The following is a 23544-nucleotide window of genomic DNA, read 5'->3' on the forward strand; positions in this document are numbered from 1 at the left end:
AAAATTGTGATCCAGATAAATGTGCATATCACATATTCGATAAAGAACAAGCTACCGTTAAAGAAACAGGATTTCAAATACTTTTGCATTCACTTAATTTACATTACATGCACCCAATTTACTATCTTTCGTTCCAAATCTGAAGGAAACTCTCAGAAATTGACGAGACAAGATGTGGTTGACCAGTAAGTTACAAGAAGGAGAAAATATCTTTCCTAAGATATTATTTAGTTGATATGAGAAGAGATGGGAATAGTGCATTGATGGTAGAAATAAAATAGCTCTATATGATTTGCAAGCAGGACGGAATTTGATTTCGGCACCCAAAAAACTAGAAGTGCTACTGCGGTCCAGCCTTTTCTATCATCGCCGCCACTATTTCAAATTGAATCCCAGGCATAACTCCTTATTGATATAATAGAGCTCTAAGTTTGTATGGTTTTGTAAATCTATAGTATTTACAGTTTTCTAAAAAATAATACAGTAGAGCGTCGATTATCCAAAGTAATTGGGGGACATGGGTGTTCGGAAAACTGGTTTGTTCGGATAATCGAACTGTACATGTTTATTTGCCATGCGTGGAGCTGCACGTCTCAACTCTAAGCTGGCGCAGTTGTTGCTGTGAACAGCTTTAATACTGCCGCTACTTCCACAGCCAGTGCCAAACCGACAGAAGTGTGCTGATTGTTGAAACACAGCGACTGGCGGCTTGGCCGGTCAGCAGCGCCTTATGAAGGCCCCATTAGAAGCAATGTTCCGCCGAGCGGTGGCTCAGTGCGGCGACTACTGTGGGAAACTTGGTTTGGGAGTGAGGGGGATGATGGACGGTAGGGTGGGAGAGTAACAGGTGCGAGCGAGTACACAGTTCGGTTAAGCGGTCGTTCGGTTGACCGACGTTCGGATAATCGACGCTCTACTGTAACTATTTTGACAAATGTTGTTGAAAGTATGAACAATAGGTAAGTAAACTGCAATTAACGGCCGAAACAGTTATCCATTACTAACATATCGGCAAAAGTGTAAACTTACAATTAGTTCAGAGCCAAGAATGTATATCTACGTTGCTGTTCTTGGGCCTTTAGTTCTAGAATTACATTTCTTTCCATAAAGAGTAATTCCACGCAAAGTTTGTTTGTTAAAATTTCCTACTTACTATTAGCATATCGTCTTAGCTAAAACTTTGACGCAATTTCCGGTGTTCATACAAACACCCTGTATATCTACGTTAAGTCACAGCCTATTTATTTCTTTTTAATAACACAGCCACAAGTAAATAATAAAATAAATAAATAAATAAAAGTTCTGTGGAGCAGACCCCAGCGTATTGATTCGATGTATTTTGTTACACAGAATCCAAATTTCGAAAGACCAGGACGATCGACCGTGCTAACGTTTTTTATGAGCGAAAAACTTTAAGCGGTTTTGGGTAGGGAGAACACAAGTTTTTCGCCAATAAAACAAACTTGGTACGATCAATCGTAGTGGAAAATGTTCTGTTTTACCCATCTTAGATCCGATTTCCCGAAAATTTTACAACAGTTAGTTCAAATCCCTTCTTTATTCAAAGTGTATTAAAAAGAATGTAACCAAAAAGATAGATTTATGATTTAAATACATGTTTAATATGCTTTTTAAAAAATAAAATCTCGTAACATTGATATGAGATGATTTAATGTATAAAATTTAACGAAAAAAATAATTATTTTATCTTTAAGAATATTTACGATTTGAAACGCACTAAAATAATCAAGTCAAAATGGAATTAATAGTATTTTAAAAAGGTTTTCCTATGACTTGTAATATTGCAAGGGCAATGAAAGAAAGTAAAATCAACTTATGTGTATTTTTAAGATATAAAGAATGTTTGAGGAACAAGAGACTGAGATGTAATCCGTCATCTAAGATTCGACTGCATTTTCATGGTACTAGTCCTTGCCAGTACACTTATAACAGTACACTTATAACACTTGCCAGTACAGTTAAATTAGGTTACACAATTTGTGAGCATAACGACTGAGAAGTGGCACAAAAAACTTGGAACAATTAGGAAACGAAATCAAATTTATTATACATTTTTATATATTCCAATAAGTTATATGAAAATTTACTTTTCATTGAAGAGCATCTGCGTGATAGAAAGAACTGTATTTAATGCGATTTAACGCCTTAAGCTGATATTGCGAAATTATTTAGAAATATTATTTCATAAGCGAATAAAGCACGAAATTCAGAAAGATTTTGAACCATGACGACATTTTTGTAAATAGACATATTTTGAGACATTATTTTAAAGAACTACATAATAACCGTAGTTATGATTGTAACTTTTGTAGGATTATTTCGTTTTTCGAAAATAAGCTTAAACCCGGAGAAGCATTATTCTGTTTCGATAACTAATCGAAACCATCGATAACTTTCGATAACTACTAAGAAATCACAAAAATAACTCAGTATATTTTTCCTTACAGAATGATCTTAACTTTGTTTTCATTCACAGCACTCAGATAAACTTGAAATGGATCCGCGGGGTTTATCCAGTACTAATACTTAAGCCATAGCAACAACAGCTTAGAACCATAGATTTATCTTCCATACGTCTCTCCTTTCCTTACATAAAAAACAAATATCATTCACCACACTTGACGATACGCGATCAATATTGAATACCAATCAAAGGCGGAATATCCCAACGTGCATCAAATATAAAGGATAACCATTAAGTTATTAGTCTCACCCATCTTTCATTAATGAATACCCAAATAACTAACAAGAAAAATAGTTTAACTCATAATGGGGTCAATAGCTGTCACTTTTTTTTGCTTACTTATGAAAAATTTAATCACACTTCCATTTCCAACAAATATAATCAGCGACGTAAATACGCTAGTTATCGTCCGGGGCAAGAACTCATCATAGCGCCCTCCTGACCAACCAAACCAAAACAAACCCAAGTATTTGCTCAATTTTGCGCCCTCCAAATCCGGCGCCTGGTGAACAAGCCCCGTTTGCCCTTCTAGTTACGTCAGTGAATATAACGAACAAAATGATAACTGTTGGATTGCATATCAGTAACGAATATGCTGCTGTCTTATCAGCAGTGATGAAAATTTTCCGGAAAATTTTGAAACGGAAAATTTTCCGGAAAATTTTCCAGAAAATTTTCCCGGAAAATTTTCCGATTCATAAAAACATACTCCACATATTCCTACATCGTTGTATAGCCATGATGTGAGGTGGAAAATTTTCTTCTATATTTTTCCGGAAAATTTTCCGTTCTTAACAAATATCAGTGATCAAGTAACAATTCCCCAGTATTCATAAATGGATTAAATTCATGTATAGAAATGTTAAAAATTGAAAGATTGTTTAAACAATCTGAAAATTTTCATGGCTCAGACAATTTTTAATACTATGTAGGAACAACTGAAACAATTTTTCATGAATCGAAGAATTGTCTGTCCTGCACAGTGATGAAAATTTTCCGGAAAATTTTGAAACGGAAAATTTTCTGATTCATAAAAACATCACTTATTCCTACATCGTTGTTTAGCCGTGATATGAGGTTGAAAATTTTCTTCTATATTTTTCCGGAAAATTTTCCGTTAACAAATATCAGTGATCTAGTAACAGTTCCTCAGTATTCATAAAATTGATTAAATTCATGTATAAAAATGTTAAAAATTGAAAGATTATTTAAAGAATATGAAAATTTTCATGGCTCAGACAATTTTCAGTACTGTGTAAGAACAAGTGAAACAATGTTTCATAAATCGAAAGATTTTGTGTCTTGTATGGAAAAATTGAAGAACTTTTTATGAGTCGGAAAATTTTCATCATTTTGAAGCAAAAAGTAAAACAACTTTTTGTGAATCGGAAAGTTTTATTGTTCTATAGAAACAAATGTAAGGAATTTTCATCATCGGAAAATTTTTATCACGATGTAGAAACAAGTAAAAACACTTTTCATAATCCGGACAGTTTTGTATATTATGTATAGTGATGATAGGTGGAAAATTTTCCACTATATTTAACTGCACATTGAGATATACAATTCCTGTAGAGGAAAATTAGACAGCAACAAATCATAATTTTCCAATTAGATTTCGGGAACCAGAAAATTTTCTAATATTTCAAGTTGAGAAGTAAAAATTTATATAGTCTCTCTCTCTCTCTCTCTCTCTCTCTCTCTTATATCTACTTATTTATAAATGTTGCAGAATGTAAATCTATAAAAGTAGTAAAGCTATGAGAAAACAGTCTTATGCGTATTAAACTGACGAAATCTAATATTGTAAGATCAAAGGTGCATTCTGAAGGAAGAACGCATTGAAGTTTTTGAAACATTCTTGACATGAAGAATCGTTAGATTTTCACATGAAAATTTTTAAGACAATATTTATTTCCAATAAATTTTACGGCTAAACAACGATGTAGGAATAAGCGGAGTATGTTTTTATGAATCGGAAAACATTCATGACTTTTAATAAATTGAAATTTTAAATAATAGAATGGGATATTTGTACTCTACGAACTCATGTTCTCTGCATTTGGCATACATACATACACACACACACACACACACGAGAGAGAGAGAGTGGAGTTGAATTGAGTTGATTTTGAGTTTAACGTCCCTTTCAGCAGCGAGACTATATAAGACGGGACCAACTGATTAACGTGAAATCCGAACTACATGAGCTCCCGCTGGGAATCGAAGCCAGGTCTTCCATGCCAAAGGCGCGTGTGCTAACCGTTTAGCAACGAAGGAGCTCGCAGATGAAAAGAAAGAGAGAAACACTGTGTAAAATTTTACTTACCAACTTGAAATATTAGAAAATTTTCCGGTTCCCGAAAGCTAATTGGAAGGTTATAATTTGTTGCTAACTTGCCTCTACTAAAATTCAATTTTGTAGCTCAATGTGCAGTTAAATATAGTGGAAAATTTTCCACCTAACATCACTATACACAATATCCAAAATTGTCCAGCTTATGAAAAGTTTTTTCCACTTGTTTCTACATCGTGATGAAAATTTTCCGATCTATGAAAATTCCTTTCACTTGTTTCTACAGAGCAATAAAACTTTCTGAATCACAAAAAGTTGTTTTACTCTTTGCTTCAAAATGATGAAAATTTCCGACTCATAAAAAGTTCAATTTTTCCATATAAGACAGAAAATATTTCTATTCATTAAAAATTGTTTAACTTGTTCTTACATAGTATTGAAAATTGTGTGAGCCATGAAAATTTTCAGATTTTTTAAACGATCTTTCCCTTTTTTACACTTCTGTACATGAATTCAACCAATTTTATGATTACTGATGAATTGTTACTTGATTACTAATATTTTTTTAGAACGGAAAATTTTCCGGAAAAATATAGCGGAAAATTTTCCGGAAAAATATAGTGGAAAATTTTCCACCTCACATCACTACTTATCAGGAATCTGATAAGTAGTCCGGTCTTATTGTTTTCGCATTTTTTGCAGAACTAGGTTATTTTTGGCATATTAGAGAAGCAACAAAGAATGGCAATAAGATTTTTTTAAAAAAAGTATAGGAATAAACGCAACAAATTTAAATGAAGCTCCATAAATTTCGTACTAACACAACAACAGACTGAACAAGGCTACGTTATAATCATATAAAAACACTAACAAGTAACAGTTTCTACACACTAACTATGTCTTCATCAGATTTCCGCTCCTTCTCTTGGAAGTTATTGTGTAGAAACTATTACGTATTTGTGTTTTTTTATGTTATTATTACAAAACATCGGATCTTTAGGTGAAAACCTATTTTTTATGACAAATTAAAGCATTAGCACCAAGTTTTATTTTGCCTAAAAAATACCTAATTAAATGTTAGATCTTATTTTTGCCTATTTTTCGACGTTATGAAAGAACTATGTGCAACCCATATATGACAAAGCAATATCCAGAATACGAAATGACATAGGAGATTATTATGTTTGGTTGTAGATTGATGAAACCACTAACGACCTAGGACGCTTCATTTGTAACTTAGTTGGGAAACTAAACTCTGAGGCACTATCCAAAGCTTACCTTATTTGCGCCAAACAACTTTCAGCAACCAATCAGGAAACAATTGCACACTTTCTGAACAATGGACTAAAAATATTGTACCTCAACAATCTTGATAAGATAAAAGTTCTTGCCTATACAAATGCTGCATCATATATGGTTGCTGCAATGAAGTAGCTGAAGGTGTTCTGTTCCTCCCTTGTGTATGTGACAAGTCTCACCCATGGTTTAAATCGTGTTGCCGAGCAGGTAAGAGTAGAACCTCCAAAGATCAACAAAATGATATCTATGGTAAAGAAAGTTTTTCTAAGGCTCCATCAAGAGTACGGTCATTTTAAAGAAACTCTTCCAGATACTCTTCTGCCACCTCAACCAGTGCTAACACGGTGTGATACCTGATTGAAAGCAATTGAGTACTATAGTGACCATTTTTCTGCAGTAAAGGAAGTTGTTGAAAATTTAGTGGAGGATGCTTATAGCATTACTGCTGCCAAAGAGTTGATGAATGATTCTTCTATCCCTACTGATTTGGCATACATCCGATTGCACTGCACATTTCTTGTTCGGGTTATTGCAGAATTAGAGGGCTCAAGGATATCACTTTCTAAGAATATTGAGCTTCTTCAGGAAGTGAAGCAAAATATCGTGGAAGTGCCTGGTGAAGTTGGAGAGAAAGTGAAGGTAAAAGTTGAAAGAGTGTTGGGAAAGAACTTGGGACACAAGATTTTGTACGCAGCAGAAATTTTGGCTGGGGAAAAAGTGAATACAAATACGAAATACCAATCGAACTTGCTCCCAAGTTGAATTTTGCCTCCATCACGTTAATTGATGTGAAATGTTTATTCTCTGTGTACAAGCTCATCCTTACCAACAAACGCTAATGTTTCACCATAGAGAATCTGGGAAAAGTGCTTCTTATTTACTGTGAAGCATATTACGGCATATGTCGTGTAGAAATGTGAAAGTATTTTGATTTATACTGAAGATTTAACTACAAAAAATAGTTTTATTTAAAATTCTTAATTTCAGCAATATTTCAATATTGAGCAGGTTAAAATGTCAGGTAATGGGACATGTGTGCATGTATTTCTGTATCTTAAAGTTTGTATTCAGATTGCAATACATCATTCCATTCAAAAATGTGTATATTTTATAAGAACCTATTTTTTCATTTTTAATGCCTAATTTAGTATTTTTGGCATCTATTTTAGTCACCTAAAACATCCTTTTTAGAACCGAAAAATCCGATGTCTATTTATATAGTAGCCCTCTCCAGTGCATTGTTCTATTAGTTTAACAATATGGACACGAGCCATGACATAATAGTGATAAATCTCATATACAATTAAATTAAGAACTAAAAAATTAAGAGTTCTATTAATTATCAAAACGGAAGTCTATGGTCGTCCTATTCCCTGCAAACAAATATTACTTGCTGCTTCACTGCACTCTGAATTATTTTATCTACTTATTTCTAAGTGACTATAAAATGAACCAGTTGAGAATGCTCTAAGATAATTGCCAGAACGAACTAAAAAAGAATTGTGAGATAGGGCGAAAAGGATAAGTGTGATTGTTCCTACATGTAAAAGTAAATCTTTTTATCAGGACCTTCTTCTGTTTCTCTCAAAAATTCGGAAAATATCGTCTTTTGACTTACGGTTCCCGAAATATGGTTCCTTAAATCTCGCGAAATCGGAACTATTGTTTGGCCAATATCTCGGGAACGGTAAATCATAGACAGGTAATATTGGTGTTAATCAATACTTAACAGGAAAACATTTTGGTACCGATATTATCTGGTGGCCAGTTGGAAAATGGCCACCGGTTACTATTTGGTATTAAAATGTTCACTATCCTCTTAGGTATTGATTAATACCAATATCACCTCTCTACAACTTATGGTTCCCGAGATATGGCTCCTTGAATCTCCAAAAATCGGCCATTTCTGGCCAATGTTTCGGGAACGGTAAGACTGACGGGAAAGATTCCATCACTTTCTCATAGTTTTTGATGTTCTATCGAATGGAGAGCTCAAAATAAAAAATCTCAAATAGCACAGACACACTAAAATAGAGAATTCAGTAACGAACTTTTTAAGTTCGTTGAAAATTGACTATTTTCATTGCCTTGTTTACAGAGCCAATAAATTACGTTATATTTCCAGTACGAGCAAAATGTCTTTGACATCTGTTACTTTCAAAGGCTGAATATGTTTTAACTTTCAAAGGCTGAAAAAGTAAAAGTAAATATATATAGAATCAAAGCAGTATCCACCTATAGTTACGCTTCTTTCCCATAGCTTAACCAATAACTGAAAATATATGATCAACGAAATCCGGAGATTGTGATGTAAACAAATCTTCAATCATACCATGTCCCTCCCGATCATCAAGGAAGTCCTTCCTTCCAAGAAGTGATCGAGATGTGAAAAGAGGTTATAGTCGGTAAGAGACATGTTAGAAGAGTACTCCGAGTGAGGAAAGAGTTAAAACAGCAAATCATGAAGAGTCTTCACCTACCTTCCAGTAACAACATTGTCATGTAATCGTACCGGTTAGCCATTTATATGCTTGCGAATAAGTTTTCGGTGCATTTCATGGAATTCAATACATTTAATAATCTGCAGTAGCGGTTTCGCCTCGACCGAGGAAGACATGATTTTCATTTTGTGTTTAGCGTCCGTTTCAGTAGCGACGCTATATGAGACGCAGATCTACAGGTTAACGTGGAATACGAAGCGCATGAGCTCCCGCTAGGAATAGAATCCGGGTCTCCCACGTCAAAGGCGCATACGCTAACCACTTAGCCAGTAGGGGGCTTAAAGACATGATAGATTACCTTAACATAGAACACCATATCATTAACAAAACCTTATGTGGGAGTATTTTCGTGGTTATATGTTTAGCGTACATTTCGTTGGTTTGGTCGACTCGGGTTCGATTCTCGGTGCGAGCTCATGTTATTTGCATCCTACATTAAACTGTGTATCCACACCTACTCGCAGTGATGAAAGGGACACTAACACCAATCCGAAGAAATAACCGAATTTCTTCATCGAGATTTGAAAACCTTCTAATCAGTTTCCAAGCACTGTCCCGGGCGTTTGCGGTCTGGGCGTAACTAATAGATGTATCCACTGAGAAATCACGCTGTTCTCAAGAATGATGCACTATACAACATGCACGTGTGCTGATGCATAAGAATTATTACAAAACAAATAAAAAGGAAGAAAGAGTAAAGCTTACCTTCTGGGCAAGGCCTGTCAATGGCGAATCTGTTACACACCTCATTGTCACTAACATTGACGCAAGTGTAGCACGTGATAACTGCAACAAGAAAACAAAATCAAAATGGTATTAATTAAAATATGAAATGATGTTTACACAATGAAAGTTTAACGTGCAATCAGGAACATGCTAATGAGAACTCGCTACGACTGACAAACATACACTGCATGTTGGAATACATTACAAAACTCACACACAATGAGATGAGAAGAGGATAAAATCGATAGAAAGAGACAAACGAAAAAGGGTCAGCTTACTTTTGGTGCTACGACTAAGAATAATTAACTAGTAGAAATAAGAAAAGGCTTGTTTTACTATTATTGGATATTTTCATCGCTTCACACCATTGATTCGCAAACTCGTCAACCCCCTTCATCAGCTCAGCGTACTTGGTGCTCCCTTTTAAATCCTACATATGCCATCTCCCTTCTTTAATTCTCGTTAATCATACGTCTTATTCTTTGAATGCTGATTTCAGATTAACATTAAATTATCAAATTTCGATAATAATGATAATAATAATAATTATAAGTATAGCAAATGCTTACCAATTTACAGTATCTTTATTTACATCAAGCCTTCTGCATACAAATGTAGTGCAGTATTATTCTTTATCAGCTTTGTTCTTAATCAAACAATAATACTTACTCCTTAAAGGTCGATTTGCAAACACGGCAATATTTAATTTCATTGAGAAAGTAAGAAATATTGTAGATAAGAAAGAACACTGTATAGGAATCTTTCTTGATTTGTCTAAAGCTTTCGATACAGTACAACACAGTTTACTTTTGAACAAACTGGAGAACTGTGGAATACGTGGTAAAGCAAGGGACTGGTTTAGTTCGTACTTAAAAAATCGTAGGCAGGTCGTAGAAATAACGCATAAGAATAATAACATTGTAGAAAGCTATTTATCAAATGAATTATATATAAAACACGGAATTCCACAAGGATCTATTCTAGGGCCATTGCTCTTCCTTTTTTATATTAATGATTTTGAAAAAAGCATATCTTCGGCAGATGTGACCCTTTTCGCTGACGATACCATTCTGCTAGTGAGTGGAAAAAATGAAAAATTATTGGAACAGAATGCTAGGCAAACACTACATGAAGTATCTCTTTGGATGAAGAACAATAATCTTTTTGTTAATGTTGAAAAATCCATTGCTATAAATTTTCATAACAAGTGCAGTAAACCAATATACCCTAACCTATATCTGAACCAAAATAAAATTAACTATACAACACACTGTTCGTTTTTAGGTCTTACTATAGATCATAACCTGACATGGGAATTTCATATAGAGTCAGTTATTAATAAATTAAATAGAATATGTTATGCACTAAGGATTATTAGAAAGAAGGTAAATTTAAAATTAGCTAAAACCTTGTACCATTCGTGTTTTAATTCTATCTTGCAATATGGTATCATGTTCTGGGGAAATTCAAGTCAGAGATTTAATGTTTTCAAAATTCAGAAGAAAGCCATAAGAATACTTTGTGATAAGAAGCCGAATTTTTCTTGTAGACATTTGTTTAAGGAGGTCAATATACTTCCTCTGGATAGTTTATATTTGTATCGTCTCTTTTTGTATTTGAAAGAACACTCATCGGCATTCGTAACAAATAAGGATGTACATAATCATAATACGCGAAATAAGAATGATTTTCATTTGTGTAATCACCGGTCAGCAATATATCAAAAAAGTGTAAGTTATGGTGGTGTTAAGTTGTACAACATGTTGCCTATTGATATAAAGTATGAAGAAAACATGAAAAGGTTTAGACAAAAGTTAAAATTATTTCTATTAGAAAATTCTTGTTATACGATTGAGGAGTACGTAAATGTCATGACAAGGTAATATTACTTTATTTTACTCATGTATTTTTTTTTTGGAAATATGACGCATGTTACACTTACTTGAGGACATTCCTCGTACTTGTAAGTTCATACAAAAGAAATAAATACAATACTCAATAGTTATATTGTGCTTTGCGGTGTTTAACGCCTCACTGTTCCAACATTTGCAATACAGTTTTTATAATTAAGAATTTCAACTTTCAGTTTCCATCACATCTAACAGGAGTAGATGTTAACCTTAAGTAGATTAAGAAAACAGACAATTTGTTTCTTATCTTCAGAAAACAGAAGTCACACTGAAATATTTCTTAACAATTATAGTAAATTTGTACCTTAACCTTGAATGATTTCAATCGAAAGTAATATACCCCATTGGAAAGTTTGAGAGATTGATTGGGATTTAATAGGCACTTGTATACTTAGGTAACTCTACCCACTTACTCATAACAGAGTTGGTTGTAGAGTTGGTAACAGAGTATTATATTAAAATTGATTAATTTCTATGTAGATTATACTAGAACTTGGTCTTATTTTTACATTTTGTATTTCTGCAAATTTACAACTAGGGCGGACTTAATTTTCTTTCACCCCTTTATTTTTGACTGATTTCAACACCAAACACTTAAGGTCGATGGAAGATAAATACCAACTTTGAATTAAACTCGAATAAATGATATAAGATATACCGTGGAACAAAAAGACAGGAAGACATACAAAATCCGCATCGAGTTAAATGATAGATAATGGCCTATCTATGGAATGGACTTGAAACCTCATGGACTAATCTAATGTAACCTATACTATGGAATAAACCTAGCCTCATAGACTAATCTAACCTAGCCTATGCTATGGAATGAACCTAAAATAATATACTAATCTAACCTAACATATACCAGGGATGAATATCTGTGAAACTGTACCTCAATATTGTTAGTTCCAATTTTCATATTCAGATACGATAACAAGACAAATTACAAAGAACTGATTCTGTAGCCTTGGTGCTGAAATAGGATGAAATATTCCAAGCAAAAAGAGCGTTACCTCTTTTCCCTCACTGAGATATTCATTATCATATACTCTTTTATTATAAAGTTTCTTCCATTATCCATCAAGGTCCATGGGTTGAAATTAGGTTATCGTGCGGTCATTCTTTACTCTTGCTTCTAGCGTCTGGAAATAGGGTCAATCAGAGAGTCACGAACAATTTCTGGATGTTGATGTGACAGTCCTTACCCAGTCATTTATTATGATCTTTATAGGTAACCTGCCTTTATGTCTCATACAAGGATATACTAAGAGCATAAATAAATTATAAATAAAAATGTCAAAAGGTTAACATTTTGATCCTACAGAAAACGAGCTTCTGAAGTAGAGTAAAGTCAATATTTTTGAGTCGTACTGTTCCATCCTTCTATTAAAATCTTTTACTAAAAATAAACGGCTACTTTTAATTATCTATTTTCCACATTATGATTATTACTAGGTTGAATAACCATATACTAAGTGCAATAAAACGCTTGATACTGGCAGTTTTCTATTGCTTATTGAATAGTATATCAGTCTAGTACTGTATGAAATAGTAGTACTTCAAATATTCTTCATTGGCTAAGGTAGTAGTAAGATACCGAGAACACGACCTGTTCGCCTACTCTTGATTGGTACGCGTAGCAGCTACTTAATAAGAACATTACAGGTACAAGCAGATTCTAATGTTTAGGCTTTCAATCATACGATAATTTAATGTGATATGCGATAAATTAAGCCTTAATATTATATACGAGAATGCCCTTGCAATAAGAGTTGAACATACGATAATTTTAGAACACACTTTTTTGTAGTTTTTGAATGTGCAAATAAGTTGCAGATGTACATTAAGTAATTATAAAACAGACACTCTGAGGTTTTAAGCGATCCTTGCCACAATGCGTGCCAGCACTACAGAAAAAAAGTATTAAACCCATCATTAGATTGTCTCGGCCTCACAATAAATATAGTCCAAAAATATTTGCACAAACATATTTCTCCATCATCTCCAACCGGAAGGACAAAAACAAGCAAGGAATTTCTGTCACTCATCCCTAGAAGTCTAAGATAAGACAATTTTGGTCATTGGATAGCTCCGGCTAATAACCAAGGAAGGCGCGCACTTTGCAAGAAGAGCTCCACGAAATACTGTGAAAAGTACAAAAAGGACTTACATTATACCTGCTTCAAACCTTACAACACTCAAATGTAATTTCAGTTCTTGAATTGTTCAGATTTATCGAGAAGATCTAATGTAATTTCCTTTTGGGGCAGTATAGACTCAGTATGATAAATTTCACACCATTCCTTAAAAAAAAAAAAAAAAAAAAAATAATTTGAGCTAATATGTGCGCTGTCCAAAAATACATGTTTCAGAATTCTAAGGTACTCACGAAGAATTTTTATAGAGAACAACAGAAGTACTTTTTCTACCTCTGTAAAAGGTAAAAAAGAGAAAAAGAAAATAAAAGAAAACATTGACAAATATGTGGGAAAGTGATAATATCAAAGCATGAAGTTTGAAAGGAAAGTAATATTACTATTTAGAAAGAAAATAGTAATTTTATTTATTCATTTATGCGTATTTCTGGGCCACACCGACATCTACGAACTTAAAACTTGTCACATATGAGAGACGACGTCCTCCAGCGAGCAAATTATCGGGAAGAAAGGAAGCAGTCTGAAATCTGTAAGTTAGATACAACACCAGCTTTTGTCTGCTGTGAACGAGGAAAACCCAGGATAATCCTCATTCAGGATGGCTAGTCTGGAAAAGCTTATAGTACGAGGATCACTCCGAAAGTTTTGAGATGTGAAATAACTTACACACTTAAAATCAATTAAACACTTACATTTTCTCAAAGTATTCACCATTACACTGTACACACTTTTGCATCCTCGAAAACCACTTTTGGAAGCAGTGTTGCCAGCCTTTTTATTCAAGTGTTGAAAGTCCACTCTCGTAAGCCACTACAGCTTCTTCAGGGCTGCATAATCTCTTCCCACGCATGCGATCTTTGATCCTGGGGAACAGAAAAAAATCACACGGGGTCAGGTCAGGGCTACACGGGATGAGTCATAAGTTTGACCTCCGTAGATTCTAAAAACTGAATTGTGATTTTGGCCGTGTGTGCGGTCGCGTTGTCATCATGAAGCAGGATCTCACGCAATCCAGTTCTGGGACGCCGTTCCCGAAGCTTCTGGAACACTTTTGTTAGGCAAACAGTGATGTACCACTGAGCAGTAACAGTCCTTTGTTCTTCAAGTGGTACAGTTGCAACATGGAGAAGAAAGTTGCGAAAATCTTCTTCCTCACACTTCGCGGTCGCTTCACTTTCGTGGATGGATTTTCATTTGCAAAGATCCAAACTGTAGACTGGCGTTTATTTTCAGGGTCAAATTGATAAATCCAAGTCTCATCACCAGTAACGCGTCGCGAATTGCCTTCATCAAATCTTGCAAGCATTTCTTCACACCATTCCACACGCATGCCCTTCTGCTGTTCAGTCAAAATGTGAGCCACCCAACGAGATGAAATCTTCCTGAGCCGAAGATGATCATGAAGAATTTTTGTTATTGCTAGTGATCCAATGTTCACTGTAGATTCAATGTCCTTGAAAGTTGTTCGAGGATTTTCTCGAATCATTTGTTTCACAGCGGCAATGTTTTCATCTGACACAGCTGTTGCCGGACGTCCATCTCTCTCTTCATGTTTAAGCGATGTCCGGCCTCTTCTGAATTCACCAAACCACCGAAAAATTGTAGCACGAGAAGGAGCAAGATCCCCAAATACCCCTGCAAACGGTCGAGGCTTTGTGTCTCGTACAAACCACTTTTGAAATCGTAAAGGATCATTGCCCGAAAATGTTCCCTTTCGAGCTCCATTCTAAACAGCCGAATACTACTCACATCAACAAACAAGTGAAGGCGATACGGCCACGCCGATAAGCAAGGCAAGTTGAAACTTGCTTCGCTTCTTCGCTCTGGATACCACTACTGATCGCAATTGTTGGAATTCAAATACTGTGCCACAACAATGCGTATCTCAAAACTTTGGTAGTGACCCTCCTATTTGAACCAAGTGTCTCCAACAGGACAGCTCGCACCAAAGGCGAGAGTGTTAGGGACAACGCTACGCGGGCTCATAAACTAAGTGTAAAGAATTGACAGGATAATTGACAACACAAAATCTGATTTCATGTAACATTTTCTTTCTCTAAAACTTAAACAATTAACTAAACAGCAAGCGCCTCCTTGTAGCCGATTAGGAATGTGCATTCCTATCGGATGCGACTTTCTGACTTTCATTTCCAGTCCAAATTTTCGATGGTAAGCCACCGTCGCGAACAAATTAGAGATCTTTTTGAATTAAGAAGCAGCGTAGTCTGGTCTGGATAGCCACAAATAATTGAATTTGATGTATAGACAACTCACCACATAGTTGAACATGATTCGTATGGCTTACCTAATCCTTCGTTGTCTATAGAGCTAGAGAATTGTTTAATTCAGCATCATGCATTGAAACTATGAAAGAGAGAGATTTTTTTTACTTCAATACATACAGAATTGAAGTATATATCAACTTACGGAATTATGCGACGTAACAAAGAGACAAATTAAAACATGAGCTCATTGACTCAGCGATTGAGCGTTTAATTCTGATGCGAGGATATCCTGTTTGTATCCCTCGGTGTGTGAAGTTGAGGCAGATAATATTGGGTGTGTGGGTATCTATCAGCCTTGTTTTGTTGGTTCCGCCAATTCTTTAATAATCACTCACTTCTTCTTATATTCCGTGTTCTTTAGCCTATGGTTTTGAATACATTTTTCTAAGTGAACGATAATTGGTATCGTGTATACAGGCTGTCACAAAAGTTCCCTCACATAGGGTAACTCTATTATTATGAGAGTTACAACAGAATGTAAGTGGAAACCGTCTCCAAATATGATGTTTCGGTATAAAGTGAAGATTTTTTTTTTAATATGACAAGCTGTTTCGGCTGTACACTCTTTATGCGCCCAATGTTAAATGAAAATGCAACGTTGTCATTTACCTGAAACAAGAACATAAAGTGAAAGTGGGCATGTTTGAAATGAGGGCTGACTATCGACACGTTATCGTAAAAGGCAGTAACTTCACTCACTTATGCTGTGGGTCCAGGTAAATGGCAACCTTGCATTTTCATTTAGCATTGGGTGCATAAGGAGTGTACAGCCCAAAGGACTCGTCTGACTAAAAAAAAAAAAAAAATCCCTCACCTTTGATTGAAAACATCATTTTTGAAGACGGTTTTCCCTGTTACATTTTGTTTTAACTCTGACAATAACAGAGTTATCCTAGATTTTAATTGACTTTTCAGACACCCTAGTAAAAGTTGTATGTATTGTTAAAACTTAGTCTATTTAATGAAGAACCAATTTTCACTTATAAAGTCATTGTTATTTGGTGCTAGATTTTCTTTTTCTTTTAATGTCTTGTATTGACATATTTAAGTTCATCTTTCCTCTTATGAATAGCGGTATGGTTTGTTCTTAATACGTTCAAATATAATTTGAGAGTTATATATGTTGTACATAGTAATACGAAATAAATGCGAAGATTATTCAAAGCTAATGATTTGCATATCATACAATTACAGTTAATTGCGTCTTTATAAATTTTCCTGTATATGTATTGCTTCTAATAGGAATACTAGTTTTATTATAAGTTAATTAAAATATTAGTAACTTCTAAGTTCTAAACTGAAATCTTGAAAGTGGTGACCAGAAAGACTTTTGAAACTTATAGCAGAGGTAATTTTCACACATAGTAGCGTTTCCGCAAAAGCTTCTACTGTAATTCAATTTCACCGTAGAAATACCTTATCTCTATATTTGTTTCACGTTGAAAATCAATATTTTCTATTATTTTAGGCGATATGTATAGTTTCTAGGCTTTCTGTTGTACTGAAGAAGATCGTTTGCAAATATAATAAATTTTGTAATAATAAAAATATGAATGTAGGAATGGGATTGTCGGCGCGACTAACTTCAAACTTTTAAAATGCGCTCTTTTACCAATTTAAGTATTGCTAAGGGTTTTAATTTTTTTTACAAATATGCTCTGTACTTCATGCATGGTCACAGAAGAAAAACATGGCTGATAGTAACCTTCTCGGAACCATTTCAACTGTTAAGAACTGATGAGCTTTTAAGGTACGCTAGAGCACACTCAGTATGGCAGGGGTGAGGTAGCTCAGTGATAAGGCACTTACATCTGATACGTGGAGTACATGGTTGAATCTCTGGCCAAATAAGTTTGTGATGTAAAATATCGTTTCGGTGGACTTCTCGGGGCACTACCGTATCCTTCCACATTATCATTCCACTAATTCTTCCATAATCGTTCACTTGTTTTCTCCCTTAGCCTAACGGGCCTAATGGGTGGGACGCAAACTGAAAGATTTAACACACAATTTGTCATATTCTTAAAGAATGAATGAGATATTTAAGCATATGCTTGGATATCTAAGCATAGAAGAAGAATAGTTCTTTCTCTCTGATCTTGTTCCAAAATTTATATACAGGGTGGCCCAAAAGTAGATATACAGACCAGCATCGATCAAGTATGACATTTTAATTTATTAAGATAATGAATTTACTTGCTTTGGTTTGTTCGAATCTTAAGGTATAAGTGAAAATAAATTAAGAACGGATAAGGAAGAAACTAAACCAATATATGTATGGATAACAATAAGTAAATGATATAAAATGTCATGACCGATCAGTACGAGACTGTATACTACTTTTGAGACACCCTGTATATAAGACATCCGTCTGCTTCTTTTTCCCAACGACCAAAGTCGATGCGTAACATCAGGATTCCAGAACACTGGGACTTCTTTCTGTATTACATTGCACAACCATGGTTCGGTAACATAGTTACGCAACTGACACCATCTGCTTCAAACACGTTTTCTGAATCTTGAATTTTATTCTAATTTCTCTTCGAAGTAAATGGAAAGAGATATGAAAAGGAAACAAATTATATTTTTTTACACGCTTAGAAAATTGATCAAACGGAAGACCAAGTGTTAATGCTTTACTGAAAGTGGTGATGAAACATGACCATCGAGTATTCAAATGAAAAGTCTTCCTTCGCCTTATCTCCTGCTATAGATCTTCCAGAATCTAATATCTTTTCTTTTAGTTCAATACTAAGAGTAGTTCGTTCAGGATTTCTCAACCTGGGGGCCACAAAAGGATTTCTTCGAGGTCACGACCCCCAGGGGGTAAAAAAAGGTTTTTAGGGGGTCGAAAAGACAAATATTTTAAAATTTGTTTTGATAGACATTTTTTTTTTTATTTTTATACGTACTGTTAGGAAGAACAACAAAAATAGGCCAACTAAACATTTTCAACAGGTGGAGAGTTGTTTAAAAATCAATTTAAATGAAAGAAGTGCGATATGAAACTAATGAGAACTGCGTATTGAAATACCAGAAAAAATACAAATGCAACAAAACCTGCATATTGAAATACAATTAAAATTGAAAGCTAATGAGATACTTGAGGATGCTGTAATTTAACTAGTGCGGCTATATCCGGTTCAATTTTTGTGACGCACATTATCAAGTCATTTTAAACTTGCAAGCGATTTCTTGTCTTTGTTTTAACGCTTACCATGGAAGAAAAGCCACTTTCTCAAAGGTACGATATAGAAAATGGAATCATTACTTCTAAAGCAGCAGATGCCAGACCAAGATGTTCTTCTCTCCTCATCAAGCAGAATTTGCCTAAGTCTTCGTTACAGAAAAGCAGTTGCAAGAACATGTCACACGATAATTCTGTTAGTTGGTCAAGAAGTTCTGGGTTTAGATCAGCTACTTTGATGGCCTCTTCAAGGAAGGGGTTTAATATCCATCTTGAACCAGAACCTTCATCTAAGGGAATACTGTATATTACTGTTACTGTATCCACTATATACAAGAAATGGATTCTACTATTATAGAAATAGATGGATATCGTGAGATCTCTGCTATAGTTATATATTAAAAATCCGACACAAGCTTATTAAAAACCAAAATTATAAGGGGGTCGCAAGAGGATGTGATAAAATGAGGGTCTGTGATAGGAATTAGGTTGAGAACCACTGAGTTAGTTAATTAGTATTCCAGTCAAAACATAAGAGGAACAAAGACAGGAGATATGAATTAATTCAAGAAAGAGTCAGCATTACACAAATTTCATGGAACTTTTGTATGTCTTAACGCATTTGGTCTCTATAATAAAGGAGACGGATGTTAGAGAAATTAAATGTTTATGAAAGAATTCGTCGAATGACAATGTTGGAAGAAGCAGCATAAAAAAAAACGATTAATTCTATTGTCAAGATGTCCACCACGAACTCACATGTCGTAGGATGATCGAGTCAGCTTCGTAGTTTTATAATAATTACCGAAGGAGAATTTACACACTAACTCTATGGACTTTGTAACCCGAAGGCTCAATGTCGCGTTCACAAAAGCTCTCCATTGATTTCTGTTTTAGGCAACTGGATCCTGTTTCTAGTTTCTATTTTCATTTCTGCAAGATCCATCTTAATATTGTCTTCCCATCCGCACTTAATTCTTAACAATGGTCGTTTTCTGATTGGATTTCCAGTTAAAACTTTGAAAGCGTCAATACTTTCATCCATTCTGCCTACAAGACGTATCCATCTGACTCTCCTTGACTTGATGACCCTAACAATGTTAAGTAAATAGTATAAACTATGCAGTTGCTTGTTATGAAGTTTCCGCCATTCTCCATTGCCGATCCTCTTGGTCCGAATATTCGTCCCAGGATTTTATTCTCAAATACTTTCAATCCAAGTTCTTTCTTCATCGTAAGCGACCATGTTTTACAACCATACAGTACAACAGGAACGATTATCGTTTTATACATTCCAAAGCTTCAGATTCCTCTACAGAACTAGCGACGGGAAAAGGTTTTGAACTGAATAACATGAATTTCCTGCTTTCAATCGACATTTAATTTTGTACTGGAATTGCATGAGTTAGGGCCTACTTCTCCAAAGTATTAGTCTTCTAATAATAAAGTAACAATTTTCAGAATCACATGTTGTACGTGTTGTATAGAAAAATTCAAGATATCATCAATAGCATTTAGAAATAACGTTAACTATTAACTATTATTCTATTTTATGATATATTACGTCTTGTGAAAAACATTTTTATTTTGTTGAGATCTATTTGTTTGAGAAATAGGACCTTGGTTGTAACAGTTGTTACATTGTTGGGTAATCCTTAGATTATGAAAACATGTTTGATAGTATAAGGAGAATCAAAGACAATATGCCTTTACGATTGTCTGTCTCCTCTATGATGTATCTACCTACAATTAAAGTATAGTAACATTACATTCTTATGTTTTACTGTAGAGTACTTACCCCAGTTTAAAGATTCACTGTCGGGCGTCGTTGTTGCCATAGTAAATAGACATCCCAAGTGAAATACATAAATAATCCACAGATGCCTCTGGTGCCAACCCATAACAGATTAATATCTCGTCTTTGAAAGAAAGAAAAATTTATTGTAATTGTTGAAAAGTAAAGGAGAAAATACTTGTTATTCTTATCTATTAAAGTAAATTTATAGCCTCTCAGATTTGTTAAACTAACTGTTTCTTTTCAAAGAATCCAAGGCTGTTTTAAAAGAAGTTTGTAGTCTGGTGCAAGAAATCAACATTCTTTACAACAACGCCCTGAAGCTTGACTGTAAGAGTATATACCACCTCAACCGCATCTTCCATCACCCGATCATCAGGGAATGTCCTCCCTTCCAAGAAGTGATCGAGATACTGGGAAAAGGTGATAGTCGGTAGGAGAAATAGGCGGGGAATACGGTAGGTGAGGAAGGGTTTCATATGCGATGGCCGGAACCGATTCCTGGTGGAAAAGGTTTTCGGCTCTGAACGGATCCGCTTTCTAGAAGTTAAGGTTCCGGAACCGGGTATTCGGATCCAGGTCTGGAACCGGTTCCTGAGATCAAGTTCCGGAACCGGTTCTGATTTTATGTACGATGTCGTCTCGTAAGGAGAAACGTGTGAACGTAATCGAACAGTATTTTTTGTTTGTAAGCTACAACTGATTTTATTTTTCACAAACGAGTTCTAAAAATAAATGGTGTAATACAAAATCACTACTGAACATAAATAGCTTGGACTCATTCCAGCTTTCACTACTCAAGCAACTTTTATATTCCCTATGTATATTTAAGTATTTTCAATGAAAACTTACCACAATAATATATCTACGGACAATTTGAATTCCTTGCAAATTCTAAACACATTACAATGCAAAGGCAAAATTACAGATACAGAAAAAAACTAGGAAATTGTTGTTTTCATACTGCACTAAACTTCATTATTTGTGCATTAAACAAATACTTTTATACAGAAACATGTACCTCTTCCCAAACATGTATATCTAAAAAATGTAAAAACTTTCTTACACAAAATTCACCCTCTGATGATTGCTTTGCTACATTCTGTCATACGTATTAATACACATATGAGTGATATTATTCAGAAGAAATTTAAAAATGTAATTAGTTCCATTCATTACTCATCATCACCGTCCCCTTTAGCCTAACCAGCATAATCATGGGACGTAAAACTCAAAGATTCCACTTCATTTCCGCTCCTGTGTGGACACTAATAAGGATATCCTGATATTTTTTGACAAGTATAGTTGGACCATAGTTTATCATATTAGTTTCATTTCCTTCTCAAATTTCACACCAGTAAAAAAATCGAGAATTTTCTTTTCTCCCTGTAGCTTCATTCGTTGTAGAGAGACCTCCTTAAGACTTGCCAGAAAGATACTTCGGACGGATACCTAATTGTTGACATTAATTGGACGGGCCTGTACGCAGTATTGCCAACTAAGGGAATTAAAATTTTCCGAAATTTGGCAAAAAATCGAAATTTATGTTCATAAATCCATTCCTATAGTCCGAGTACAAGTCAACTTACGCCAGTCGAACATTTGTCCTTACTGAACAAACACAGGTACAGATCATTACAATAGGGTAATTAGGAGGTGCACGAAAAATTCGGATTTAGGTTCTAACCCTTGTTTTTTCTAGTTGCTCCCTACTTTTCTGTTTACCGTAATATATTTTTTTGTAATTAAAAGTTTTGTTCCTTAAATTTCGCCATATTACTTGTACGATATATTAGTAGTGTACCAATGTTTATTTTAAGATTGTTTATGTCTCAGTGGTAGCAGTTTTGCGAGCTACAGAAAATTTTAATTCCAGTTTTTAAGGGGAAATTTTGGGAAAATTATCCGTTTTTCCTCTAATATTTCCCTCTTGTTAGCTACATCGAAACAAACGTACCAGTATCTGAACTTCTAGTCTTTACCCTGCACAACGCACTATAGAAAGTTTCAATATAATAATTAGGGGAAGTACAGTTGAGGTTTACAGTAGACCTTGTTCTCTAAGTGGAAATATAACCGCGTTTTTTTTTAGGTAGAATGAGATATTTTTTAATGACATGCTTACTTTATTCGATATCGTCACTATACTTGTAGGATATATTAGAGGGATACCAAAGCTTATTTTAAGATAGTTTTTATGTGTCTGCTAGCAGTGTTAAGAGCTACAGAAAATTTTAATTCCAGATTTTAGGGGGATTTTTTTTTTTAAAAAATCCCTTTTTTATATTATTTCCTTCTGTTGACTACATTCGAATCAACGTACCACTGTCTGAAAGCCTCATCCCTAACCTACACAGTGCACCATAAAACTTTAGAGTACAATAATTAGGGAAAGTACAGTTGAGGCATATAATAAAGAATGTTCTGTAAGTGGTGAGAAAATGGTGAATTTCTGAGGTAGAATGAGATATTTTTTAAACATTTCATACTTATTTTGTTAGATATTTCCACGATACTTGTAAGGATATGTTCTAGGGGTACCAGGGTTTATTTTGAGATAGTTTTTACCTGTCTGATGACAGCATTTCCAGGCAAAACAATTAATTCCCAATTTTAGATGAAATATTTGGAAATGACCAGTTTTCCTTCTATTATTTCTCTCTTGCTGGCTATATTGAAACAAATGTACCACTACCTGAAAGCCCTCTCTTTGATCTACAGAACGCACTAGAAAAAGTTTCAATAGGATAATTAGAGAAGCTGTAGCCCCGGCATAACTGTTGATTTTTGCTTCTGAGGCGCAAAAAGTGTCAAAATTTTATGTATATGATGATAGAGATTTTTCTTTCTCTCTTTCTATGGCAGCCAGCGACTTTAGGTTTTCACTGTACCTTGTCAACACAC

At 34.6% G+C, this 23544-nt stretch overlaps 1 protein-coding gene across 1 annotated transcript in view; it reads right to left on the minus strand.

Moving 5' to 3' along the window:
* Positions 1–23544, minus strand: part of LOC145674932 (ly6/PLAUR domain-containing protein 6B-like) — a 111497-nt gene that overhangs the window by 20458 nt on the left and 67495 nt on the right. The window contains exons 2-3 of the mRNA XM_081745186.1: positions 20644–20764; positions 9287–9367 (exon numbers count right to left, since the gene is read on the minus strand). Of these exons, the coding sequence (XP_081601312.1) occupies positions 9287–9367; positions 20644–20746 (184 nt within the window). The 5' untranslated portion in view covers positions 20747–20764. The remainder of the gene's footprint in view (positions 1–9286; positions 9368–20643; positions 20765–23544) is intronic.

This window comes from Thermobia domestica, chromosome 18 (genome assembly GCF_964235325.1).
Source record: "Thermobia domestica chromosome 18, izTheDome1.hap1.1, whole genome shotgun sequence".
Lineage (NCBI taxonomy): Eukaryota > Metazoa > Arthropoda > Insecta > Zygentoma > Lepismatidae > Thermobia > Thermobia domestica.